Here is a 27,604-nt window from a genome sequence, read left to right as displayed (position 1 = left end):
TTTATCCATCAAGTAAAAGTTGCAGCTGGTGGCGTTGGCTCTAACTGCCTTCTTCAAGACACCCTGTATTTTCTGCTAATGACTAAAATATCTATGAAAAGACACCTATACATACCTTCTGGCATTTGTGAGGAATTAATGCAGCTGAACACCAGGAAGTGTAGAGATTTTCTTGCTGCACATACAGTAACAGAGGCGAGAGGCATCACAGGCTGGCACAGAAGCATGAGCAGCGTTATGGAACTGTGATGGGCTCTGGGTTTGTTTACATGTTTCGAGCCGATAGTGGACAGTGTTGCCCTCTCAAGTTTGTTTCATTGAACATGCCAGGGATCGGTTCCCACCTCTGAATTGATAGCTCCTTCCCCCCTCAAGCTTCCTTGGCTGAGACCATGAACTGCAAGTCGTGTTATCCAAATTATTGGGTAACTTCCCAGGCTGCATGCACAATCTGGATGACATTGCGCGCGCAGGCAAGACTCCGCATGAGCACAACGAGCGACTCACTCCTACGTGTCATAAAAGACCTCTATATGTGTACAGTTAACTAAAGCATTGTAATGCATAAATATGTAAGATATTCCTTGTTAGATACAGGGGCTATGTAGTGTTGTTAAGTAACTGAACTAATGGGCTCCTGAATATAGGACGGTTGGTTAGCAGTAATCAGCTCTAAAGACCCGTGTTTACTGTTCCTTCTTCTCCCCTCCACTCTCCTTTGTGTGTGAAGAGTCAGGACACTATAACAAGATTTGTGTGAGTGTTCAAGAATGAAGTCTTTGGACACAAAACAAATAGAGAGACATTTTATGATCATTTCGCCTTCTTTTCCCCCCATCCTTATGAATTATGTAGGAAAAGAGGCACCAGTCATGGCAGAGAATGATGTATGATTCTGTGAAATGAAAGTGTTTCATCAAAGTGGTATCAACAAAATTTAATCATACAGAAAATACACAGTGTGACGAAGAACATGGTTTATCAAATATATATGTAATCTAAATAAAATGTTTTACAGTTGTGGAAGAGCCTTAATCGCAGGACGCAGTTTGACCCCAGGCTGGAGCAGTTTACCCACAGCTCACCCAGCTGTTCATCCTTCCCTCGGGACTGGTCGATAATGAGTACCTGAAATAACCTTTGAAAACAAATCCTCTGGACACCATCATGTCTCACACGTTCACTGCTCAATGAGACGGATGTGAGCCCCCGAGGCCACGTTTAGCTAGGTCCCTAACTTTTTTTCATCTCGCAGACCTAGTCTACACTTTTTTTTTTTTTTTTTTTATATTCTATCTTCATATTATGGGGTTTTTTCGGGGCTTCTATTTATTGTTTATACCTACTCTTTCCTTTTCTGCTATAGACCTCCACCAATCGTAATCACAATGACCAATCTTCACACATCTCATTTGTTTTGCCATGCAATTAATTTTATCGTGATATACATTTGGTGCACACTGTCACAAGGAAAACAAAACACCATAATCTTGTGGCCCACCTTTTGTTATATAGGTGACGAAGCCGTACTGCATACCGGCCACACTTTCTTGATGTCTCTTCTGTGGCTTCTGTGAGTACATCAGTCTGCACAGCACCTGCAACCATTCTAATCACAGGCCTTGTGTGTATGCTGCTGTGCTATACCATCTTGTTCAATGGTCGAGGAACGTACCACATTCCTGTCCAGTGTTCATGTCTCCATTTAATTATTACCAAATCTACCCGTATCTTGAAGCGTTCTCATAAGAACAATTTTCATAGAGTACAGATACGACCATTCAGGTTATCATGGTTATTTTTCCTTGTGATGGCGTAGAATTCGTAGCAAAGTAGTACTACGTAGAATCGTGAGGATTACTTTCAAAAAGCCACGAAGATAACTAAGTCAGGTTGTTGAGTATTTTTTTCCCATGAATCCTAAGCCTCTCTTTTATCATCATCAGAACCATGGAAACATCCCTGAGAATTTTAGTGACTCAATGTGTCGTCTCTTCCATTCACTTTAGATGCAAATGAAGTGATATTTTGTATTCAGGTGAAGCCGTCACTCGTCCTCTTCACTGTCCGAGACGGTACCGTCGAGCAGTAGTGGTCGTACTGTCCTGATTGGCTCTCTGAAAGTGACAATTATTTGCTATATCAGACTTTAGCTGCTGTACTCTACACTAATTATTTCATTAAGTCTGCTACAGTGGTGGGAGGAATTACCTTTTTACATTATATCAAATTTTCTCCGCATATAAACGGTGGTGTAGATAAGTGATCCTCTGTTCTTGGAAAATTTTAATACTAACAGGCAAACAAATCCTTCCTCCAATGCGAGCAGGTTCTTTTTTTTTTTTTTTTTTTTTTGCACACAAGGGAAACAATTTTTTGAGTATCTAATTCTGAATCAAGAACAAAATTCAGGAGCCATGAAAGCCCTCCTTGCACAGTCACTCTCCTTACCCAAGGCTGCCGATACAGTGATGCGATTGAACTGTTTGTTTGAATATTGCATGAACATACGTCACAGTAATTTCATACTGTGCTTTTCATGCAATTTCTTCCCTTTTAAATGAGTCATCTTCTTTCTACATTTTTTTGCCACTCTATGCAGGGTCGGTGTTTCTGGCGGCCACCTAGGTCGTGCAGTCATGTCACTAGCTGAGTATAACCAAAGTGTTAACTGTCTTCCCTCTACAATGTCTACGTCAAGTCATGTGATCTACTGAAAATCTATCAGTTGTCAAGTTATGTCCGGAGACTATCAACACATCAGAATAATTAACATTCAGAGAAAACACAAGTCACACTCCATAACAGTGAGATTTCTGAAACTGTTCCCATCTTTCTTTGATCTCTGTCTTCTTTTTTTCGTTTATCTTTCCTAAGTGACCAAGCCATAGTAGTCTTAAAAAATTCCAGTAGTTTTTCAAGAAGTTCAAGCAATTATCCTGCTGAGTGTACTGTCATTACAAAATTTAGTATCTGACCTGCAACTGCCGTAACGAGGATGTAACTGCCGCGCTGCCATACTCTAACCGCCGCCCGCTACCCCACAGCCCCTAGCCAGCCTTCCAGTATTGCAGGACGTGACTCGATTTCATCCTTACACACTTCAAGCTCCTTCCACTGTGGTTAAGAGGCACTGCCTAATAAGAGTGGGGAATTGAATGAATTAGAGTACAATCGGCAATGTCAGGGAAGTCAGGTTGTCTTTGCTCCATGCAATGAACCACTCGTACTAAGAACAAGGACCGTATTCTCAAACACCTCTGCTTCTTATTATTTATCTTCAATTGGCTCGTTTTCATAATTTTAGTGACAGTTTAACAAGGATTCTTCAACATCAATGGGGATTACAGTCAACTAATATATTTGCGACCTTCAGATATCGCTCTTAAGAAGATCAAAGCGTTCAAAAATACGGAGACAACAACTTGCACTTATCAATCTAGAACAATCAGTAAAATAATATTAAATGAAGAGGAAACAATATAATACTTCTTGTTCTAAACAACACTGATATAATGAAAATCTTGACAGGGTTCGGCCGAGGATCGAGGAACCGACAGGACAATCAGCGTTCATGACTTAATGACAGCCAGGCTATATAGTAATCACCGTAGCACAAGTTGAGGCCTGCTCAACTTTCCCTGCGGACCACCACACTATTATTACAGATAAGCTGGACCAAGACATAACCTGAGGAGCATCACTGCAGAGTGAACTATCTACCAACAGCAAAGGAATGACGCAAAGAGCAGCATAGAATGTGAAGGAAGACAGCATGCCAGTTTAAAGAAAGCCAGTGAAATGCATGTTTAGTGCAATGCTTAACGAAGCGCCTGTGGCAGAGTGGCCAAAGTTCGTAAGCAATACTGCTTTGGCTATTAAACGTTTAACAATAAAGAAATATAACAGCACCGTAACATATCATGTTGTTGATTTTTTCTTTAGTGCCTAAGTATTCCAAATCGTACGCAACATTTTTTACCCACCGATGGAGAGGATGAGCGCCGTACATCATGAGGCCTTTGGCTTGTTATAGCTCATATCTACATAAACTTACCCTTGGTGGGCAGGTCGACGAAACTGTCGCCTTGTGGGCCACCAGTCCAGACCCGCCTCGAGAGGCTCCATCTCCCATGACGAGAGGGACCACGACCCGAGGCTATCTGTGCGCCTAAGGTTGTGCCGCTGATTACCCGCTCTGTTCTCGTTACCTGTTGTGATGAAATGTGGCAGCTTGTGATGTCACCATGCTGCAGAAACGTTAGATATGTGTGTAATGCCAAGAACACTGACAATACACGAGATATAAGGAAGAACGATGAATATGAAGGCATGAGATCAAACCAAGACCAAGTGGAATGCTCACTTGGACAAAACATAGACTGTGTGTGTGTGTGTGTGTGTGTGTGTGTGTGTGTGTGTGTGTGTGTGTGTGTGTGTGTGTGTGTGTGTGTGTGTGTGTGTGTGTGTGTGTGTGTGTGTGTGTGTGTGTGTGTGTGTGTGCCAAGGAACTCATCCTACACGGACTAGCCTGTGTGGCAGACTTAATATGTTCTACTTGCCCCATACAGCAATCATATAACAAGCCACTCTCCACTCCATTACACTTAGCACCTCACCGTGGCCGTTGCTGTAGTACAGGGGCAGGATAAACTTTGTCAATGGTCTGATGGAAGTGGAAGGAACCTCGTCATCATCCGTCTCCTCATCCACCATCGACGCGCCTCTCCTCTCTTTAACCAACATGGACGCTCCTCTCCTCTTCTCAACCACCTTCGACGTGACTCTTCTCCTCTCCTCATCCACTACCGATGTGCCTCTTCTTCTCTCTTCATACACCACCGACGTGCTTCTTCTCTCCTCAGCCACCACCGACGTGCTTCTTCTTTCCTCAGCCACCATTGACGTGCCTCTGTTCCTCTCGTCCCCTTCTTCCTCCTCCTTTTCCCTCAGCACGTTCATCTCACTCCTCAGCTGTGCCCTTGTTCCCTCCAACCTCTGTGTTTTTTTCTTGAAGGAGTGTTTCTTCTCTGCCTGTTTGACGTGGGGTGGTCTTTTTCCTGTCACGCTCTTTTGTTTCTCAGCAGCGCCTTTATCCACGAAGCTCTCTGTGGGCACCGGCTCTCCTGACGGGCGCGTTTTTCTGAATCTCCTGCGAGAACGAACATTGAATACAAGTGTTTGAATCTTAGACGAGGCTCTCTGATAAACTGATTACAGAGAGAGAGAGAGAGAGAGAGAGAGAGAGAGAGAGAGAGAGAGAGAGAGATTGAGGCTCGGTAAAGTTAGATATATAGAAATAAGAAAGATAGAGATTGGTTGTCAAAATGTTAGATGACAAGGACAGACGCAGTAGTCAGATCATTACTACAGTTAAAAGAGGGCTTTAAAAAAATCTGACATTTATGGATAAGAATTATATTTTTTTTAGACAGGAAGAGGCAAGTGTAAAGGCCTACTCTACTGGCTTGGAAATACCCATATTTCATTATTTTTTATTACTTTAATTTCTTATTTTTTTCAATTTTTCTTTTTATCTATTCGTTTATCTATTTATTTATCCATTTATCTATTTATTTATCTATTTATTTGTTCATCTATTCATTTGTCTATTTTTTTCGTTTTTTTTATGTGTTTGTTTATCTATTTACTTTTTTGTGTGCGTCCTATAGGTCCAATCTACAAGTAGTTTTTAGAGGAGGAAATAGATGTGGGCTAACTTCTTTGTGATTCACAGGTGACGACACATTGTGGAGGCATGGACATTGGGATTCAGTATCAAAATAAGTGTCGTGGTGCGTGTGATTGAGTGTTGACAGTGAGGCTTAGAACAACAAAAGCTAGCTGAATAGGTTCCAAGACATTTATCCCATTCTTTAGGAAAACTCTCCTCACTTATTCACCCTTTTCGAGGACAAGCATCTCAGTGGACCTTTTTACCTAACCGTTTTTGTTGCCCTTGGTCGGTTTTTCCCCTTTTACATAAAAAAAAAAATGTAAGCCACACTGGATGAAAAAAAAAGAGAAAAGATGAAATTCTAGTAAAGTATAATGTAGCAATCAGTGGAAATATTAACCCGGTCCTTAAATATCATGACGTGTTTCCATATTCGTTCTATTTACTATTTAGTGATTCTATACATTATCAACAACTTATATGAGGGATTGAAATAGTGAAGATTGTGGCCATTGATTTTCTGACCTCCATAGACTTAATGTAAGTAAAATGGTCTAATCGTACACAAACCTCAAGTTAAAAATGTGTCCCAGTACTGAAGGGGTTAAACAGACTGCGCGGCGTGCTCACCTGATGGCCATGAGTATGACGTAGTATATGCAGCCCACGAACACTGCCAGGAAGAACAGGGTGGTGATGAGAGCGATCACCAGCAGCTGCCAGCTCTGCAATCCTGTGCAAATGGTAACTAAATGAGGCACCGCTTGACCACATTTTTTTAGCGTCTTATCTCAGCTATGTTCAACGTCTTTCACATGAAGTTTTTGTGGTTTTCAAGGAGGTTTTTTTTTTTTTAGTTTTTATGTGAGTTTTCTCGATATCAATAAAGCTCTAACGATGACAACAGGCTCTAATATACGGTATTGGTGTTTTCAAGGAGTTTTCTCATGATTAATAAAGTTTTAACAGAGATAGCAGGCTCTAATAGACATTTTTTAGGTATTTTCAAGGTGTTTCCTCATAAATCATGTAGATATAACAAATTAAACTATCTCTAAAGGACGTTATTGAAACTTTCCCCTCTCTTCACCTACCGAGATCCTCCCAGTAGTTTCTTGAGCACTTCCCGTCGATAACATGGAAATCTCTGCAAAAAAGTATCAGCAGTTACGGAAATAAGCAGTTAGGGAAGCACAATCATTACAATCATACCATTTCAGTTTAATCACGGTACAATTTCATCCTTGCGCCATGTAGGTATTCATAACCTTTACTCCAAGAATCATGTTACCCACTTCCACACACTTCCACTTACTTACTTACTTATCTGCTTATTTACATCTTGAAAAAAAAAATAAGAAGAAATCAAATTAAACTGTGGGGGAAGATAAGATGTTTGAATTACAGAAATCAATAAGTGGACGAATAAGAAAATAAATCTATTAAAATTTCCTGGACTAGACTAAAGAGAGTGGTGATAGCGGCAATAAGATATAGACACTAAACGATACACTTAACAAAATGTACGTAAATTAAGATACAGTATTATAACAAAGTTCTCTCTCTCTCTCTCTCTCTCTCTCTCTCTCTCTCTCTCTCTCTCTCTCTTACGTTTTACACCGGCACATGAGGGAGGCGCAGAAGGAGTTCTCATCGGACCTTCTGCACTGTATGTGACTCCAGCAGGGGTCTCCGATGTTGCGAGAGCCTTGACCCAGTGCCATGATGTTCCCCGCGCCTGGATACTTTTCCCTTGAGTCCTTATCAAGAGCGAGAGTGAAAAAGAAAGTGTATAAAGAAGCGTATTGTGGCGTTTTAATTGTCTTATCTTGTGATAGTTCCGGCCACTGTCTGAGTTTGATTAAATAGTCAAGTGTTATATATTCTGATGTGACTGCAAAGAACTGATGTATGTAAGGGGCGTGCGCACACACACACACACACACACACACACACACACACACACACACACACACGCACACACACATAACTAGAATTGAAAATAAACTTATGTGGATTCTTAACACCTTTTTCTTCGTTTTATTTATTGATTTATTTTTTCATGCATTAGTCCATATCACCAAGTTCACTGTTTACCATGTCACGTTACAAGTCACTATACGTATCCACCAGCACAAGACTATCGGTAATATGAGAAGCAAACATCAGATTACCACAACGTCCAAAACTTTCTCAGCACGAGCATTAGTCTGTCTTCTGTCTTTATGCTCGTATAATATATTTTCCCCCAATGTTTACACTTAACCCTTTCAATTGTCATTATTTCCCAAGCTAAACCCATTACTATTTGGTGATTTTATACAGCTTCAGAAATTCATGTGGGTGAATTAAAATAGTGAAGACTGTGGCCATTAATCTTCTGGCCTCCATAGACCCTTTAAATGTACATAAAATGGTCGAATCGTACACAAATCTTAAGGTAAGATTAAAATTGTGTCCCAGTATTGAAGGAGTTAATGAAATAGTCATCTCTGTTATTTCTTTAACGCGGCGTGGTGGATTTTAAGAGCGCGTTAAAGAGGATCCGATGAAAAAAAAAAACAATCATAGAAACTCGATTTATATTCTTTTTGTATGCTTTGAAAATAGTTAAATTGAATCTTTTCTAACTGGACAGCACACGCCGCGCCACCCTCCCGCTTCACTCACCACCAAGGAAGCTACACTGAACTGAACTCCACTTCCTTGACCACACTGCATTTGTACGTTCTCCTGTCACATGTAATCCAAAAGCTTCCTCTCTCTCTCTCTCTCTCTCTCTCTCTCTCTCTCTCTCTCTCTCTCTCTCTCTCTTCCCAGTTCCCTTCCTTCCCCGCTCCCCCTCTCCATCTCCCTTTCTCCCTCTCCCGTTTCTCTCCCTCCTCTCTCTCTCTCTCTCTCTCTCTCTCTCTCTCTCTCTCTCTCTCTCTCTCTCTCTCTCTCTGTGTGTGTGTGTGTGTGTGTGTGTGTGTGTGTGTGTGTAATTACAATAGTTTTCAGGGATCTTTTTAAGGTTTTAGTGACATTATTAGCATTTCTACATTACTAACAGGAGACAGAGGCAGGCAAGACTCTCAACGATGGACACCTATTACAATGGCAAACACCGATGGAAAGCAAACACCTATGGGCCGCCACCATGGCAGTAAAGGCCCATGCCAATCCTTCGGATTGGCGAATCTAGACAGACAGACACTAACAGGAGAAACACGCTTTTGAAAGACTCTAGTTAGCGTGACACTGGTTTTCAATCTTTTTCTTTTTTTAACGGTTCAAGTAATATATCAAACATACTTATTGATATCACACATCTTTAATTACTATTCGCCAATGTTTTATTTAATTCAGGTAAGCTAGAGGGTAAAAGGACAGGAATTAAGACCATCACGTTTATATATTGGAATGGTGTCTAGTGAAGTCCTCCCTACAGAGCCTCGAGTTCTCCCAGAGCCGCCGTGTGTTGAGTCGCATCCTGTCAGCTGTGGTGGATGTGTGGATGTGTGGGTGTTGTCTTGGAATGCTCCTGTCTGGATTATTTTAGCGAGCTGCCTCCCTTACCATTATCCAAATCCGCCCTCAAAGTCTCCAGGAAGTAAGTGGAGAGTATGAAGTGCCGGGGTGTCGAGCCAAGGCGAGAAAGTGTGGACTGGTACAGGAAACTTTTTGAACCTTGTGGTGTTCATGAAAAAAAGATTGAAAATAAGGCCGGGAAATGAGTCTTGAGTTGTTATCGAGTATCCTCACATAACCTGGTGTTAATTATGACCAATCCCAAATGTGCTTGATGTTATCCTACCTCCGCCTGACGAACTACCCTAACCTAACGAGATCCAGCCTTCCCTGACTGTACCCTGCCTGACTTAACCTAACGTGATCCAGCGTGCAGTTTACCCTCTCCCTGCCAGACTAATCCTGCTGCAGCCTAACTTCACCTTGTCTAACTTGATCCAACAATGCCTCTTTGTGTTTCTGATATAACCTGACTTACCAGTCTGAGCTTGACAAGACAAAATCTAATTCAGGCCTTACCAAACCTCATTTTTCTGCATTTGAGTGTAAAGTTATTGTAAAATGAGGCTTCAAAATACACAAGGCTTGGGAAATCTGTTGTGTTATTATTTGTCAAAGCTAAACCTAACCAAAGCAAGTAACAGTACTTTTTCAACCATCAGTGGGATGTATGGTACAAAGTGTAAATTTTTCACAAAGGGTTTGGCCTGCAGTGGTCACATGTGCTGTTCTTGTCCTCCTAGCCCTTCTGCTGCAGCCATTTCTTAAAAAAGGAAAAAAAATTGTTGTCTTAGTTCCTGTTCAGTCACAGAAAATTGGCATTGCAACTTTGCTTAGTCCAACTTCTTCAAAATGTTTGTGATTTTTGCCTTTGCGACTTTGAAGTTCACAGTGTGGCAAAGTCACAACTCGGTGCCGCAACGCCCAGCTTTGAAAATGGCACCACATCATGTTGTGCTAAGGGTGATGTTCACATAAAAAGTTGTCAGAACTACTTCGTTGTGCCTCTCGTACTACTTCCAGAACAAATTTATTTTTTGGCTGAGACTAGGAAACTAATATTCAAATCTCAAAATCAAACCAAACTATATTAAAGTGTCAATCCTTGAGTGGAATCAATGCTCAGACCACTTTGTGTAACTCTCTAGCTATGCTTCTGTCTTGATTGTGGAACAGTGATGACTTACCAGTCATGCTAAAGCTTGAGGAACAACACTGGTCTTGGTGGCAGCCACTGAGTAAGTGATGGGCAAGTGGTGTACAGCAGTAAATGTGCCATTTTGAAAAGTTATTGATGAACCTGCAGTTTGCGTTTGCGATTGATTAATTGAAGCTGTAGCATCATACAAGTGGTCCAAGGCAGTAGAAGTGAAATTATAATATACTTTCTTGACCCCACAAGCTCCTTGCATCAACATCATTTGTATGTGTTTGCAACTTTCAGTGCTTCATCAAGATAGTCTCAGGGGGATCTAGACTTTTTTATGTTCCTTTTGGTTATTTGTTGATTTATGGTCATTTTTGTGTGACTATCATTCTTTATGCATCAAAATATGTAGAAAAATATATTTTCAATCATAAAGTTTGGTTAATAACATCTTTATATATTTAGGGAGACATGTTAGTAAGATTTAGAGATTATTAAGTACAGTAGATTTATCTTAGAGAGGCCTCATTATCACATTAAGCCAGTCAGTCTTGCAGATTCTGTTTTGTGTCACTCCACCAACTGTTGATGTGGATTTATATGAAAGGCAGTCTTGATATACAAGATTTAAAAACTTGAATCCATTGTTCATTTGTTTCTAGCAACAGCTGGCAAAGTAGAGGTGATTTTGATCCCTGCTGGTACCACTCAATTAGAGCAACTGTGTCGTTTCTTCCAGAGTGTCGTGACAGCTTTTGAATGGTGCAGAGTGTGATGCCAAGTATTACGGGGCCGTTTGTGCTGGGCGGTGGCAGCAGCAACACAGGCGACCGGGATGGGGTGGATGGTGGGGGCACACGGGGGGGTGGCCGGAGCAGTGGGGGACACCGGCCTATGTCCAATGAGGAGTGTGGTATCCGAGAAGTCTGGGCACACAACATGGAGGAAGAATTTCACCACATCCGTCGCATTGTTCACCAGTATCCCTACGTGGCTATGGTAGGTGCCCCTTACCTGCATTTCCCACACACTGTTCTGTGTGTTCACCTTACAGATGTTATCCATTTACTCTGGGTTCTTCGGTCATACCTTAAAGTGAGAGTGCATTGAAGGAGGTACAGTTGCCCAAACTAGTGGTCATAAAGTGAATTTAACCTTGGTTTAATTATTTTACTTCACTTCTTTGCTACTTTTTATTGTTGTTTTCTTATGCTGCCTATTTAATTCTCTTGGTATGATATATTTTTTTTTAATCTAAAGGAAAACTTCCTAACGAAATTGTACACCACAGGACACAGAGTTCCCTGGAGTGGTTGCGAGGCCAATAGGCGAGTTCCGAAGCAATGCAGACTACCAGTACCAGCTGCTGCGTTGTAATGTTGACCTCCTGAAGATCATCCAGCTGGGATTCACCTTTCTTGATGAGCAGGGCAAGACACCACCAGGCTTCAGCACCTGGCAGTTCAATTTCAAGTTTAATCTCACACACACACACACACACACACACACACATGGGGGAAAAGACCTAGTACAAGAAATAGAGGACTTCCATAGAATTGGAAAGTTCACAAGAGAAGGTATGAGGCCAATAAGAATCAAACTTAAGTCACAAAAGGATGTAGATGAATTGGTGGAGAAGTCATGGAGGCTAGCCCAGCAGGAAACAACAAGGAAGATTTGGTTGAGAAGAGATCTCGGTGAAAAGGAAAGAGAAATGTTAAATGAGTTGAGAAAGGAGGCTTTGAAAAAAATGAAGAGAGGACAGAAGAGGAGAAGAAAGAGTTTTTCTGGAGAATCTTGGATATGAGACTGAGGAAGTGGTTCATAACCCAGAAAAGTACAGCAAGAAAGGACTAAAGAAACTTACATATGAGCGGAATGTAATGTATTCCAACATAAATGGAGTGATATCGGGATTTTAGAACTCAACGATTACTTGAGGGACAAGAACCCAGATATTGTGGGTCTTACTGAAACAAAACTGAGAGAGGGAGAAGACCTGATGATGGTTGGAGAAGGAAATATAATGTTTGGAAAAGAAATAGAGTAGGTAAGATGGGAGGAGGAGTGATGTTGCTGGTTAAAAAGATATAAAGGTGGATCAAGTGAAAGAAGGTATGGGAAAGGCAGAAGTGCTAAAGATCAGAGCAGAAACTAATGAAGGAAAAAGAGGCACTACATAGTGGTGTACGTACCACCTAAGACAAATGCATGGTCAGTACAGGAATATGAAGAAATGATAAGTGATACAGGAACATGTCTGGAAGAAATGTTGGGTGGCTGTGAACGAACTATAATGATGGGAGATTTTAATTGTAAAGAGGTGTGTTGGGAGGACTGGTCAATGGAAGGATCAGAGACAACATGGGAAATACACTATTGACACTGGCAATGGAAAATGTGTTAACTCAGTGGGTCAAAGAAGATACTAGGTTTGGAGGAGAGGGAGCATCGTCAAGACTGGACTTGGTCTTTAGTACAGAGCCAATGGTCATTGAGGAGATGAGGGTGGAGTGCCCTTTAGCAAAGAGTGATCATGCAGTTTTGGAGTTCAAGGTGATAGATGAAGAGAAATCTAGAAGAAATGAAGAATATAAAGTGGGAAGATGGAATTATGCCAAGACAGATTTTGGAAACCTAAAGAAATTCTTTCAAGAGACAAATTGGATGAAATTCAAGAGTGCTAAGGAGCAAATGAAAAGTGGAAGGAATTTATAAAAATATACAAAGAAGGTGAGAAAAATTTGTACCAATAAGACAACATAGAGAAGTTGGAAAGCAGGACTGGTTTAACGATAGATGTGAAAAGGCTAGAACAAGAAAAGAGGATGCATGGAAGAGGTGGAGAAGGAAAAGACGGATTAAGCAGTGGGAAAGTTACAAAAGAGCAAGAAATGAATATGTGTTGATTAGAAGAGAAGAAAGAAAGAAACAAGAAAAGGATATAATTGATAAATGTAAAGACCAACCAAGGCTTTTTACAGACATGTGAACAACAACATCAAAAATAGAGAAAGTATTGAAAGTTTAGAAGTAAATGGAGTATGCAGTGAAGATCCCAGGAAATGGCAGAGGCTATGAATGGATGCTTTCGGAAGGTATTCACAAAGGAGACTGCTTTTGACAAACCACTGGTAATGGAACAGAAAGGGATTATGAAGGAGTTTCAAGTAACTGTGGAGGAGATCAAGAATATGATGGGGAGTTTAGAAGTGAGAAAAGCTGTGGGACCTGATGGGGTATCAGGATGGATTTTAAGAGAATGCAGGAGCAACTGGCAGAAAAAGTTTGTGAAGTAATTGATGCCTCATTAAGGGAAGGTGTAGTGCCCCAAGACTGGAAAAGAGCTAACATTGTCCCAATCTATAAATCAGGTAACAAGAGAGACCCATTGAACTATAGACCAGTGTCACTTACAAGTGTGGTAGCTAAGATGTGTGAGAGGGTGGTGAAGAATAGATGGACAGACTTCTTGGAGAAAATGACATACTTTGTGAGTGTCAATTTGGTTTTAGAAAAGGGCGTTCATGCACGACAAACCTGATATGTTACTATTCGAGGGTGATAGATGTAATACAGGAAAGAGATGGTTGGGCTGATGGAATATATCTGGATTTAAAAAGGCCTTTGATAAGGTACCACACCAGAGACTGATCTGGAAACTTGAAATGGTAGGAGGAGTGCATGGCAGTTTACTAAAATGGATGGAAGACTTTTGGTAGGAAGAGAAATGAGAACAATAATTAAGGACAGACCATCAGAATGGGGCTTGGTGGAGAGTGGAGTTCCACAGGGATCAGTGTTGGCACCAGTAATGTTCGGTCTACATAAATGACATGGTGGATGGGGTGTCCAGTTATGTGAGCCTATTTGCAGACGATGCAAAATTGTTAAGAAAAGTGAGATGTGACAAAGATTGCGAACTACTCCAGGAAGACTTGGACAGAATATGGAAATGGAGCTGTACATGGCAAATGGAGTTCAACACGACAAAATGCAAGAAAATAGAGTTTGGCAAGAGTGAAAGAAGAATCAGGAGTATGTACAAGATAGGAAATGAAGACATAAAACCAGTCATGAAGAAAAGACCTTGGGGTGACAATTACCAATGACCTATCGCCAGAGAGACATATAAACAAAATAATTGGAGAAGTATTGAACTTATTGAGGAACATAAGAGTGGCGTTCGATATTTAGATGAAGAACAATACAGTGGGCTCCGAACTTAAAGAAACACATAAGGAAACTAGAGAAAGTACAGAGGGCTGCAACAAAATGGTGCCTGACTTAAGAGATTTGACTTATGAAGACAGACTGAAAAGAATGCAACTTCCGACCCTGGAAAACAGAAGAGAAAGGGGAGACCTGATAGCAATATACAGAGTGATGATTGGCATGGAAAAATGGATAGGGAAGATCTGTGTATGTGGAATGAAAGAATGTCGAGAGGGCATGGGAAAAACTAAAATGGCCACTTATAGGAGAGATGTGAAAAATATAGCTTCCTCATAGAAGGGTGGAAGCATGGAATAGTTTAGACGTGGAAGTGGTCAACGCAAGGAATATTCATGATTTTAAGAAAAGCTGGACATTAATAGATATGGAGACGGGACAACACGAGCATAGCTCTTTTCCCGTATGTTACACACACACACACACACACACACACACACACACACACACACACGCCGCCGCTGAGAGAGGACGGCTCGTCGCTGAGAGAGGACGCTCCGCCGCGGACGGAAGAAGGAAAATACCTATGGTGTTACAGGGCCCGGTAACTCTAAGTTAGTGTCCTGTTAATGTCCTACTGTCGCTTAGTGTTGAAAGTGAGGATATGGAGAGTGATCCCTGAGAGGAGAGTGTGGGCGGTGATTGTTTTGGCCGTAATCAGCTGACGATAACAAAATGGCGTCTAGACAAACTAGAGACTTTGAAGGTTTTATTACTACGCCAAAAGGACTGGAGAAACTTGATATGGATGCAAGAATCCAGGCACTGGAAAGTAAGTTCCTAAACATTTTGTCCATAGAAGAAAAACTGGATAGAGTTCTAGCCGAGAATGATTCGTTCAAAAAAGAGATCTATTTGTTAACGTTAGCGAATAAAGAGCTATTGAAGGAAAAAGTAGAGATGGAGAAAGAAAACCAACAACTAAGGAAACAATGTGAAGAGATGAAGGCTAAACTCATGGAAATGGAGATAAAATATCCGAAGGGGACTTGAGGAAGGAGGAATGCCTTAATCTAATTGATACCAGGATGAAAGAAGTGAACCATGAACATCAGGAGGTACAAAGGTCGTTTAGGAGATAGTAAAAAGCAGGAAGAGGAAAATAAAGGGATTACGCAGAGGAAATGGTAAAGGCACTAAAGGAAAATGAGTATGTGGTGAGAGATATTGCTGAAAAGAAAAATGTGTGATCATAATAGGATTGAGGAGGAAACTAACAGGAACTGGCAGGACAGGAGGGATAAGGAAAATGACAGGATTAAGTCTTTACTGAACAAGATCTCTGTGGAAGAAGAGGACCTATATGCTGAGGTAGAAGAAAGTGTGAGATTGGGAGCTTTTGAGGAAGGCAAGAATAGACCATTAAAATTGAAATTAAAGTCTCAGGTGGCAGCGGAGGCCTTGTTGAGGAGGGCTTGGAAACTTAAGGACTCTGAGGAAACCAAAACAATTTACATAAGAAGAAATATGTCACAAGATGAGCGAATGAAAATGAAGGAGCTTGTAACTGAAGTGAAGGAGAGGAATGACGAAAGAACAGAGGAGGAAAAGACCAAGTTTTTTTGGAGGATGAGAAATGGGAGGCTAAAGAAGTGGTGGATAAAACAGACGGAATAGGCATTACATGGAAGAATGAGACTAGGAATGGAATAAAAGTGACTTACACGAACATAGATGGATTTCTGTCTAAGAGGCTAGAATGTATGGATTACCTAAGAAATAACGAACCGGACATAATGTGTGTAGTGGAAACAAAGCTAAGGCCCGAAATAAAGCTAGACTGGTTTGTTGTAAAACACTACAAAGTATGGAGAAATGATAGAAAAAATAAAGGAGGTGGTGGTATAATGGTTCTTACTAAGGAAGATCTGATAGTGAAGGAGGTGAACTATAGTAAGAGAAATGAGGAAGTGATAAGTATGCTTATAACAGATGGCAAGAGGGACATTAATATTATAACAGTATACATACCACCCAGAACCAGTGCTTGGGAATATGAACAGTACCAAATGGTGATGAGAAATACTCTAGACAGAATGAAGCAAGAACTCATCAGAAAGGATAGAGTGATGATAGTTGGAGACTTTAATTGCAAAGAAATAGTGTGGGAAGACTACGAAGTGGTGAACGGTGGTGAGTGGGCAGAAGAATTGTTAAAGGTAGCAACAAATAACTTGATGACACAGTGGGTGAGATCACCAACAAGGTGCAGGGGACAAGATGTTGCAGCAAGGTTGGATTTGGTATTTACCAGGGAATCTCTAAAAGAGGAAATTGAACATGAATGTCCCTTGGGGAAAAGCGATCATGATGTCCTAAGCTTTGAGCTGGATACGGAATTAAGCACGAATAAGATTGTGGAACGCAGGGAGGAAAAATTAAATTATACTAGGGCAAATTATAACCATATAAGGGAGTTCTTTAATGAAATTGACTGGTCCGTGGTATACCAGGAAAGGGATATGCAATTGAAATACGATAAATTTATGGATTTGTATAACTCTGCTGTGAAAAGTTTGTGCCATATCACAGAAAGAGGACTTTAAATAATAAACAGTGGTTTAATAGAAATTGTGAAGAAGCAAAAAAGAACAAAGAAAAGGCATGGAAGAAACTTAAGAAAAAGTGATGTATTATCAAGAGAAGTCTACAAAACAGCAAGGAATAGATATGTTGAAGTAAGGAGAACAGCACAGAAGGAATATGAACAGAGGGTGGTGGAAAACTGTGATAGTGACCCAAAATGTTTTACAAATTCATAAATGGAAAACTAAATAAAAGGGAGGCAATAGAAAAGGTAAAAAATGGGGAAGAAGTATATGAAGATGCTGGAGATATAGCTGAAATTTTGAACGACAACTTTTGCAAAGTGTTTACAAAGGAGGAGCATTTTATGGGAGGAAGGCCTACGGAAATAAAGCAAATGCAGGACATCATGGTTACTAAGGAAGATGTAAGGAAAATTATAAGCAATCTGGATATTAATAAATCAATGGGGCCTGATGGCATATCTGGGAGGTTGCTAAATGAATGTAAGGATCAATTGTTGAACCCTGTATTTGATATTGTGGAAACCTCCATACGAACAGGATTAGTCCCGAAAGAGTGGAAAAGAGCTGACATTGTGCCTATATATAAGAATGGTAGTAGAATGGAACCGCTAAATTATAGACCAGTATCGTTGACTAGTATATTGTGCAAGGTATGTGAAGAAGTAATTAAAGCTAAGTGGAGTGAGTATCTAGAAAGTGAAAACATTCTGAGTGAAAGGCAGTTTGGTTTCAGAAAAGGAAGATCGTGTATCCAATTTATTATGTTTTTATTCAAGAGTGACTGACATACTACAACATAGAGAGGGATGGGTGGATGCTATCTACCTGGACTTGAGAAAGGCCTTTGATAAAGTACCACACAATAGACTGATGTGGAAACTAAAGATGATTGGAGGAGTAAATGATAAACTAGCAAAATGGATGGAAAATTACTTAATGGGAAGAGAAATGAGAACAGTGGTGAGAGGAAGGAAGTCCGAGTGGAAGAAGGTAACCAGTGGAGTTCCACAAGGGTCAGTGCTGGGTCCCATCATGTTTTTGATTTATGTTAATGATATGCCAGTAGGAATTGACAGTTACATGAACATGTTTGGACGATACTAAAATTATGAGGAGAGTAAAGAATGTGGAAGATTGTAACAAGTTACAGGAAGATCTTGATAAAATATATGAGTGGAGTAAGGAGTGGCAGATGGAATTTAATATAGACAAGACCCATGTTATGAAAATGGGAAGAAGTAGATACAGACCAAACAGGGATTACAGGCTGGGTGATGAGAAAATTAAAGAGACCAATGAGGAGAAAGACTTAGGAGTAACTGCAAAACACCTTGTCACCGGAGAAACACATTAACAAGATTTTTGGAAAACATACAACATGCTTCAAAATATTGGCCTTGCATTCCACTACCTAGATGAAGGAATGATGAAGAAGATATTATGTACCTTAATAAGACCCCAGTTAGAATATGCAGCATGTGTCTGGTCACCGCATATGAAGAAAAATGTGAAGAAGGTGGAAAGGGTACAGAGGCTGGCAACAAGGATGGTACCAGGACTCAGGGAGTTAGACTATGAGGAAAGACTGAGGAAGCTGGGGCTGACCACATTAGAAGAGAGAAGAACAAGAGGAGACATGATAACTATGTATAAATTGGTGAACAAGATTGACATACTGGACAGAGAGTTGATAAAGGTGACCACAAGTAATCATCTCCGAGGACATGGAAAAAGCTAATAAAGGACATCTGTCTAAATGACGTGAGAAAATACAGTTTCCGCATCGTAGCATTGATAAGTGGAATAAACTGAGCAGTGATGTCGTTGACGCGTGTGTGTCAATCAGATGAAAGAGAGATATGACAGGAATGGACAAGGAGACAGGTCACAGAGAGCTTAGCTCGGGCCCTGTAATACACAAATAGGTAAATACAACTAGGTACACACACACACACACACACACACACACAATTATTATTACTTGATTGTTAATGTTAATTGTTTAGCTATAACTTTGATTGTACAGCATTTCATCAAATAGAGTACAGGCAACCCCCGTTTAACGAAGGGGTTACGTTCCTATAAAACACTTCGTTAAGCGAAACTTCGTTAAGCGAACTGATTATAACAAGTTTAACCCCTGATTTGAACTTCCATTGAGAGTAAGCAAAGCGAGAGTCCATCATAGTACAGTAAAAGGTTTAATGAAAGTAAAAATTATGAAGTTAAACATTTAGGTAGGTTAATTTAAGTCATTATAATGTACACTAATGTATGTATGTACATAACTTTATAATGTTGATGATCTTAACTTTATGAAGGGAGGGAGAGTGAAACGGGAAAGACACTAACCGGCAACCTGTGGAATGTAAACAAAGTGCGCATCATGGTACCGCATACAAAACATATGTACCACATTTCCACAAGGCTTTCCATTTTATCCATTGTAGAGGCGCGAGTTCAGGTGGTTCTTTTAGCTTGCAAGGAAGATACGGTCTTACCAGCCTTCTTAATAGAGTCTGCTGACTTGAAAATAGTAGACAGTAGATGGAGTCAAGATAGTGGCCAGCAATGTTATTAGTTTTATGGCCTTTCTCGTGTCTGTGAATAATACCCAGCTTCACTTCGAGAGTAAGATGCTTCCAGGTCTTCTTAGGAACTTTAGGCCACATTGCAGGGCGTTTTGGTGGTAAGTTGAACTAGGGAAGATGAGCTGCTGGTGACGTTGTTATGTTTTGACTGGGGAGTGAGTGGTGCGCGTGATCTTGATCTTGATCTTGATGCTACAGGTGATGCAGAATTTCTTCTGAGTCAGGCCTTTGTATCGGCAGTGCTTGTGTTGTCCATGAGAGGCTTGATCTTGATCTTTATTCTACAGGTGTCTCAGGATTTCTCCTGAAGCAGGCCTTAGTACCAGCAGCTCCTGATGTATTCAAAAGCCCGGCAGCTTGCATGATACAGTGGGGCTTTCAAATTTAGAAAAAATTACCTGGATAAAACTTCATTAAAGCGAGTTTGGTGTTCGTTAAACGAGCAGATGGTAGTAAAATGAAACCTTCGTTGTAGCGAAATTTCGTTGTGCGAACCTTCGTTAAACGGGGGTTGCCTGTACAAGAACTTGGAATGATGAATTTGATTAAGTCATCTTCAAATTGGCTGACCTAGGACTGGCTTTTTCAACAGGGAGGACATGTATGCCCAGGACAGCATAGACCTCCTACAAAACTCCGGCCTTCAATTCAAAAAGCATGAAGAGGATGGCATCGAACCTGTCAAATTTGCTGAGCTCCTCATGACTTCTGGGATTGTGCTCTTTGACAACATAAAGATGCTCTCCTTCCACAGGTTGCTCATCTGTTTATGTGATTTTGCAACTTCACTTAACCCTATCAGCACCGTGATGTATTTCCAAATTCATTCTGGTTACTATTTGGTGATTTTATACAGCTTCAGAACCTCATGTTAGGGATTAAAATAGTCAAGACTGTGGTCATTAATCTTCTGACCTCCATAGACCCTTCCTAATGTCAATAAAGTAGTCTAATTGTACACAAATTGCAAGGTAAAAATGTTTCCCAGTACTGAAGGGGTTAAGCTTTTTTTTAAGTATTGTCCTTGTTATGCCTCAAGAGGGAATTTATTTGTCATTTTCTATTCATTGATATTTATTATTCATTTATTAGGTCAGTAACTGTAATGCATTTAGTATTAAAGTAAAGCTGCTGACAGACAACTTTCCTTACATTACAGTGGGTATGACTTTGGTTACCTGCTAAAGCTGTTGACAGACCAGAATTTGCCCTCAGAAGAGAGTGAATTCTTTGAACTTCTGAGGCTCTACTTTCCTTCAATATATGATGTAAAGGTGAGTGGATACCATCATTTTTGAGACATATAAGTCCATGTCTCCATCAGTATAGCAGGAGACCTCTCTTTAAAGAAACCACCAAGTCAAGACACATCATTGCTTGTCTCACATTAGAAATCGAAATATAGAGGAAGGTGGATTTATATGTAGTTTTAGAGAATATTTATTTAAAGATTTGTGTAACTGTTTGAATAATAATAATAATAATAATAATGTGTGTGTGTGTGTGTGTGTGTGTGCACATGGTACTTTATCTTAGCTACTTGTTTTTATGTGGTGAGATCATCTCAGTTATATATAAATATATAAATAAGTTTCTAAATTTATTTGAATATTTTCCTTTATATTATTTGCTACCCCATGTGAGAAAAGTTGAGACTAATAACTAAATTGTTAGTTAATCAAATATTATATTATCATATTTTTTAGGAATGTTTTTTTCTATAAGTGCTTTTTTATTGTAATAATGACTTTACAGCATTTGCTGTGCTAAAAGTGTAGCTTACCATATTTGAGGGCTCATAAGATGTAAACAAACAAAGTGATGATTGGTACTACACCACAAGACAACTCTTTCTTTATAGGTAACAATATATAATAGGTCATACATAATGATAATTCACATGAAATGGCACCAGTCAGGAAGAATTTCCATACATCACATGAAACAAAACAAAACATGCATTCGGTGATCTTGGTCTTGACACGGGCAAGTCTCACTGCATTCTTTACAGTGTTACTCCGTGAGGTAAGACACTTTCACACAATAAAATTGCACTATCATTCAATATTCTTACCTTACATGCATGTAAGAGAAAATGATGAAAAAAGAACAATTATGATTATTAGGCCTGTAGTCATTGACAGTCGGTGCTGATGCCATATGCCAGGTACATGTTCACATAGACATCTCACAACAAGATTGGTACATAGGCCTAGCAAATATTAAAGTTTTTAAATGCAAAAATATATATATATATATATATATATATATATATATATATATATATATATATATATATATATATATATATATATATATATATATATATATATATATATATATATATATATATATATATATATATATATATGATGATCAAAATGCCTGTGAGTCTTCAATTGTCAGGTGAAATTCTCCAATTCATATTCAGAGGTTAAATCCGCTCATTTATTTATTTATTTTATTTTATTTATTTATTTTATCTCTCTCTCTCTCTCTCTCTCTCTCTCTCTCTCTCTCTCTCTCTCTCTCTCTCTCTCTCTCTCTCTCTCTCTCTCCAAAACCGGGTGTGTCTTATGAGCCATCAAATAAGGTAGTTATTGTGGGGGGAAAAGACTTGGTGTTCAGTGTACAGTGCTCATTTTAAAGATATAGTCATGGTAACATTATTAATGATTTTATTAACTTTGATCCTCAGTACCTGATGAAGTCCTGCAAGAATCTGAAAGGTGGCTTGCAGGAGGTGGCGGAGCAGCTGGAGCTGGAGCGTGTCGGGCCCCAGCATCAGGCTGGCTCAGACTCCCTCCTCACAGGTGCTGCATTTTTCAAGATGAAGGAGGTGAGCGAGACTTATTTGTACTAGTCGAACACATTGAAGGAATGGAGAAGGATGACTTATTGATTAAGTATAGCTCAGTACCATTCATTGTATTCTCTCCTATGACAGTTATGCCAAAAGATTTATAATTACTACTTCACTGAAAAGTTATAGTACTTTGTCTCACAAATTATATACATCTATGAAAATAACAGTGATTTAACACATACTTGAGGTCTAGACACCTTATACAGTCATAATTTGATTTTTGATGGCAGATGGTTTTGAAGGTATCCCTTTATATTAATATTAATGACAAAACTTTGTTTAATTCCCAATTGCAAGACTTAGCAGGCAATATCATTTATAGGGATTTCTCGAATTATGTGAGGGATGTATTTCTGAAGAGATCGTGTAATGTAAAAGTTGCATAAGTGAACTTGATTACTGAACTAAACTGTATAGTACATACCAAGTCTGGAGGATTGCATTCACCTGAAGGATGTGAGTTGTGGGATATCAAACAAACTTATAAAGAAGTAGCTATGCTTTATTATTGCTTACCTGTATATGTTTATATTAAGCTGTACCGTTACATAGCTTTTTATTGGGTGTGTTGGTATTCACCAGCCACTCTACCAATGCCATGTGGAACCTGTTCCTATGGTTCCACTTGTTCAAGGAACTGGTTCCTTGAATACATGAGTTATTGGTTCCTGCCCACCACTGGTAACGATGAACTTGAAGCACTGCATGAAGGGACAGTTTGTTGACAGTACACATGAGGAACACCTTGTGGCTGCATCACAGAACTAAACCAGCCAGTCAACTTCAGTTTCTTGATATTGTGTTATTCTAACTAATCCTTTACAATATGAAAAAATGACTAGATTTTTTTATCTCTTGTTATTCCAAAGTGGCAAATTTTAAACACACATATATCAAGAAATCCCTGTAACTTTATTAACCAAGACATTTTTAGGTTGGTTGTCACTCACTGATTGGTTGTCCTTCTACTAATATTTTGTGTTCCATGTTGCATATTTATTCCATGAAGTATTTCAATTTTTATTAATTCATGATTGCAAAATTCTTAGCAACATCTACCAGGTGTGGCATACTTCTCTACATTTCACTCTTCTTAAAGATATGGATTTTCTTTTATCTCATAAATGAGATTGAATCAATCTACCAGTTATACAAGTTATTTTCTGCCACCAAAATTATTACATCTGTTATAAGGTGAAGGGCTGGAGTGAATTTGTCTGCTGGAGACAGTTAACCCTCTCAGTCCCGATGACATCAAGTATCATTCACAGAATATGGTCTGGAAACCTTGATGACACTTTATGAGTCAAATGGCATAACAGAGTAATAAATATTTGTCACAAATAGAGAGTTTTGTGTAGAATTTCAGCAAGATGAAAGAGAGATGATGGATTTCAAAAGTAACTATAGTAATGGTCAATAAAAACTATATGTGCCTCAGTCAGAAGGCTCCCAGCAGTCAGACTGAATGTAGGCTGAGTGGCAGTAAGATTTAAAGGGCTTGGCTTGTCTCCTACTCTTTGTCTGATGATTCATTGAGTTTTATGATATACATATTGAAATATATACAAAATACAATTTACATTAGGTTTTGAAAAATATCCTTCTTCAGAATTGTGAGAGAGAACAGAGAGAGAGAGATAGAGAGAAAATTCCACATCTTTTGATGGGATGGGCTTCACATAGTTGGCTCACAAAATTTTTTTGGATTTTGATTTTGATTTTCATTTTCATTCCAAGACTGATATTATAATCAATTTGGTCTGTTTTTACTTTATTTTATGTAGTTATGTTATAGAAAGTGTCTATAACAATAATAGTATATAATTCATACACATAAATTCTCCGTTCACAAAAATGGCTTCTTTGGCAATGCCCACTCCCTGCCACTGAAAAGAATGACTACGTATTATCTCCGGGTCTGAGAAAGTTAATAGTCTAGCTGGCTTGCCTGTGTAATGGTCAAGTGCTTCCTTATACAGTACATTTATACCATTTTTAATATGCTTTGAATAGTCATCCTTATCCATTTTGTGATATGCACATATGCTTAATTATGTCATAAACTGGAGTTTTATGTATTCTTATATACATATATATATTTATTCATTTATTTCTTGGTATTCTAAAGATGTTCTTTGAGGACAAAATTGATGATGCCAAGTACTGTGGTCACCTGTATGGTCTGGGGACGTCCTTTGTTGTCAACGGAAACTCATCAGCCTCATACACAGACAACGGCCACACTTCAGACTCCACCTCCAATTCATAGTGCAGCAGGGAAAACAAGTCAAGCCCCGCCCAACCTTGTACAGACCCTCCGTGGCCCGTGGAGACTTAGCTGGCCGTGTTGGCTCCCGATTCCCTTGAAGACCCAGCATTGGTGTGGCACAGGGTTATTGTGTTTCTGAACCACACTTATGGAGGCTGGTGTCCCAGTCCTTGTGTGTCCTACCAATAATTTTATTATTATTTCTGTGTTTTAAAAAATGGGTGGAAGTGCCATCCTCACTTTTCTTCCTCTCTCTTCTGTCATTAATCACTCTCTCTCTCTCTCTCTCTCTCTCTCTCTCTCTCTCTCTCTCTCTCTCTCTCTCTCTCTCTCTCTCTCTCTCTCTCTCTCTCTCTCTCATGCTTTCTTTTTTTTTTTCCTTAGTCTGTCAGTTTTCTTAGTGTATTGAGTGAAAGGCAAATTTAGAATGTGGAAGTATGGATGTCTTGCTGGTGAGGTCCTAAGGGGCAAGTCCCCTCTGGTGTGTTTTAACTGGAAATTATGCATTTTCCAAAAGCCTATTGGAGTGGTTCAGAGAATCCCAGAGATGAAAGAAAATTCAGAATGATATTCAACATATTTTACTCTCATTTGTTGGCAACAATTCTTCAATGCAAATCATTAATCTTAGAATGAACAGAGCTCTTAATGAGGACATTATTTTTGTTTTGTATGATTTCCACTTCTCTAAGCTTTAAAGCAATTTCTGTTGTATGTACAGGAGTATGAGGGAGTTTTATATCAAAAGCTGTACATCTCATTATTCCCATTTAGGCCTGAGTTGAGCCTGAGGCAGTACAACTTCATGTCCTGTGAGGGAACATCACATTTTTGGATCATTGGCCACAGGCACTAGGACTAAACACTCCCTGGTGGGCTTAACTGGAAGTTGGATGTAGGGAAAAACTAATGTGGTTGAAGGGAAAGCGGCATCATTGATTTTATGAAAATTAAAGAAGAAAATGCACAAAAACACTTATTTTTTATAATCAGTTTGTATCTTAAAACTGTGATAGCAATTATACTTTTATTGAAGATTATTCATATCAAACAAAAGGTGAATAAAATTTCCACTGCTTTAACCATTCTTTGTTTATAGAGTTATCTCCTTCAGGCCACTCACAGCTAAGAGAATTTTCACCAACCCTTCAGCAACATTATTGAGCAGCCAGGGAGTGTGAGGGAGAGGTGCAGCACCTTGTCATGTTTGTCCTAGACCAGGTGTTTGATACCTACATTGTGCTTGGGTATGGTTTCAGCTAAGTCATGAAATATATTTTGTGGGACCACTCCTTATGGATATATGATTTCCATCATAACACTAAAGGCAAATTGTTGACACTTGCAACAACCACCCAAGCCAAGTAAGTCTAAATCATCTTTTCAGTAATACAGAATCAATAAGAATTTTCATTAAAATCATTTAGTCTTTAAATTTTGAAGCATTGATTGTCACAAGACTTCATTTTATTAATTTTACTATTGTAGGTGAAACACACACACACACACACACACACACCGCGTAGTGTAGTGGATAGCACGCTCGACTCACAATCGAGAGGGCCGGGTTCGAGCCCCGGTAAGCGGCGAGGCAAATGGGCAAGCCTCTTAATGTGTGGCCCCTGTTCACCTAGCAGTAAATAGGTACAAGATGTAACTCGAGGGGTTGTGGCATCGCTTTCCCGGTGTGTGGAGTGTGTTGTGGTCTCAGTCCTACCCGAAGATCGCTGTATGAGCTCTGAGCTCGCTCCATAATGGGGAAGACTGGCTGGGTGACCAGCAGGCGACTGAGAAGGTGAATTACACACAAAATTCCAGTGGGTAACTGTTTTTGTAATGTTACTAAGGACATATTTACTGAGGTATTGCTGAATTTCAAAACACCTTGAGCCTTTGAATAAGAAGCACTTCACTTTGCACTCTAACTGCTCTCTTTATTTTTTCTTGTTTTGACCGAGATTAATTTTTGCTCATAAGTGTAATTTAATTTCTCTGTATCAATAAGGCAAAATTTTATGAAGGACTCCACCAATGATTTCTTCTGTACTTCCAACTAGATGAAGAAAATTGCAGTAAATTGAAAATGATTCTTGACATGAAGCTCCCTCTCATTATGCTGCTGGAATCAGTAATTTAGAGTCACTCAGATATCATACCCTTTAATGACTTCAAGCTTTAAGGAAGATTTTTTCACTAAACTTCACTTCTTGTTTTCAATTTTTTTATTGTTATTATTATTATTATTATATATCATATATTTTCTTTTATGGGAGCTCAGAGAGCAGAAGAGTGACACTGCCCATTGTTACAAGTGGAGATATGAATATGAATGTATTACCTTGTCAGTTACAGTTGGTATGTCTGTATGTATGTGAGCCTCCTGCTTACAGGGATGACTTGAGGAATGAGCACCAGGAAGATCTTATTGTCTGCTGTTATGTCACTACTTCTTTTCCTCTCCTTCTGATTGAGAGTTGCTAAGGCAATGACCATTGCAATATTTCAGTCGTACATTTTTCCCCTACTCTTTAGAGGTGTCACATGAAGCACCAGAGGAATGAAAATTAATTTAGTCTTGTTATGGACTTTCCTTGATTTGTAGACAGACTTAATGAGTTCATTTAATAACATACTTTACTTAGCACAAGTGGACTCTGTTCTCGGGAGCATGATAAGGTTTTGTTACAAATGTGTGAGTCTCCTCAGCAGTACAAGTGAAGGTATAAAGTTAGAAATATCATCAATGCATTACTTCT

At 39.4% G+C, this 27,604-nt stretch overlaps 2 protein-coding genes across 3 annotated transcripts; one reads left to right on the top strand and one right to left on the bottom strand.

The window, feature by feature from the left end:
- Window positions 1–918: 918 nt before the first annotated feature.
- LOC123507034 lies at window positions 919–7,686 on the bottom strand. Of its 2 annotated transcripts, XR_006675561.1 has the most exons (7): window positions 7,289–7,686; window positions 6,772–6,824; window positions 6,308–6,410; window positions 4,620–5,152; window positions 4,058–4,211; window positions 2,979–3,137; window positions 919–2,117 (listed from the first exon to the last, which is right to left on the bottom strand). XR_006675561.1 is itself a non-coding variant. In XM_045259538.1 (6 exons), the coding sequence occupies exons 1-6, from the start codon at window positions 7,663–7,665 to the stop codon at window positions 2,048–2,050; spliced, it is 1,290 nt and encodes a 429-aa protein (XP_045115473.1). In that variant the 5' UTR covers window positions 7,666–7,680; the 3' UTR covers window positions 919–2,047. The 2 variants fall into 2 exon arrangements, 1 of the variants encoding a protein (XP_045115473.1); XM_045259538.1 differs by lacking the exon at window positions 2,979–3,137 and having other exon boundaries at window positions 7,289–7,680.
- Window positions 7,687–9,118: 1,432 nt separating this feature from the next.
- On the top strand, window positions 9,119–25,933 carry LOC123507138 (CCR4-NOT transcription complex subunit 7-like). The gene is made up of 7 exons (XM_045259753.1): window positions 9,119–9,269; window positions 11,074–11,333; window positions 11,626–11,819; window positions 20,303–20,464; window positions 20,870–20,984; window positions 22,409–22,549; window positions 24,708–25,933. Exons 2-7 carry the CDS (start codon window positions 11,094–11,096, stop codon window positions 24,846–24,848), a joined length of 993 nt encoding a protein of 330 aa, XP_045115688.1. The 5' UTR covers window positions 9,119–9,269; window positions 11,074–11,093; the 3' UTR covers window positions 24,849–25,933.
- The last annotated feature ends 1,671 nt before the right edge of the window (window positions 25,934–27,604 follow it).

This window comes from Portunus trituberculatus, chromosome 21 (assembly GCF_017591435.1).
Source record: "Portunus trituberculatus isolate SZX2019 chromosome 21, ASM1759143v1, whole genome shotgun sequence".
Taxonomy (NCBI): Eukaryota; Metazoa; Arthropoda; class Malacostraca; order Decapoda; family Portunidae; genus Portunus; species Portunus trituberculatus.
This window is presented reverse-complemented; position numbering and strand designations above follow the sequence as displayed.

What these genes read in the sequence shown, in the direction of transcription:
- LOC123507138 (XM_045259753.1), top strand. Translation starts at nt 11,094, where the DNA reads ATGGTGCAGAGTGTGATGCCAAGTATTACGGGGCCGTTTGTGCTGGGC. An exon ending in AGTATCCCTACGTGGCTATG is followed by an intron (nt 11,334 to 11,625) that starts GTAGGTGCCCCT and finishes TGTACACCACAG; the next exon opens with GACACAGAGTTCCCTGGAGT. An exon ending in AATTTCAAGTTTAATCTCAC is followed by an intron (nt 11,820 to 20,302) that starts ACACACACACAC and finishes CTTTTTCAACAG; the next exon opens with GGAGGACATGTATGCCCAGG.
- LOC123507034 (XM_045259538.1), bottom strand. Translation starts at nt 7,665, where the DNA reads ATGTGTGTGTGCGTGTGTGTGTGTGTGTGTGTGTGTGTGTGTGTGTGT. An exon ending in CTCATGTGCCGGTGTAAAAC is followed by an intron (nt 6,825 to 7,288) that starts GTAAGAGAGAGA and finishes ACTTTTTTGCAG; the next exon opens with AGATTTCCATGTTATCGACG. An exon ending in AAACTACTGGGAGGATCTCG is followed by an intron (nt 6,411 to 6,771) that starts GTAGGTGAAGAG and finishes CCATTTGCACAG; the next exon opens with GATTGCAGAGCTGGCAGCTG.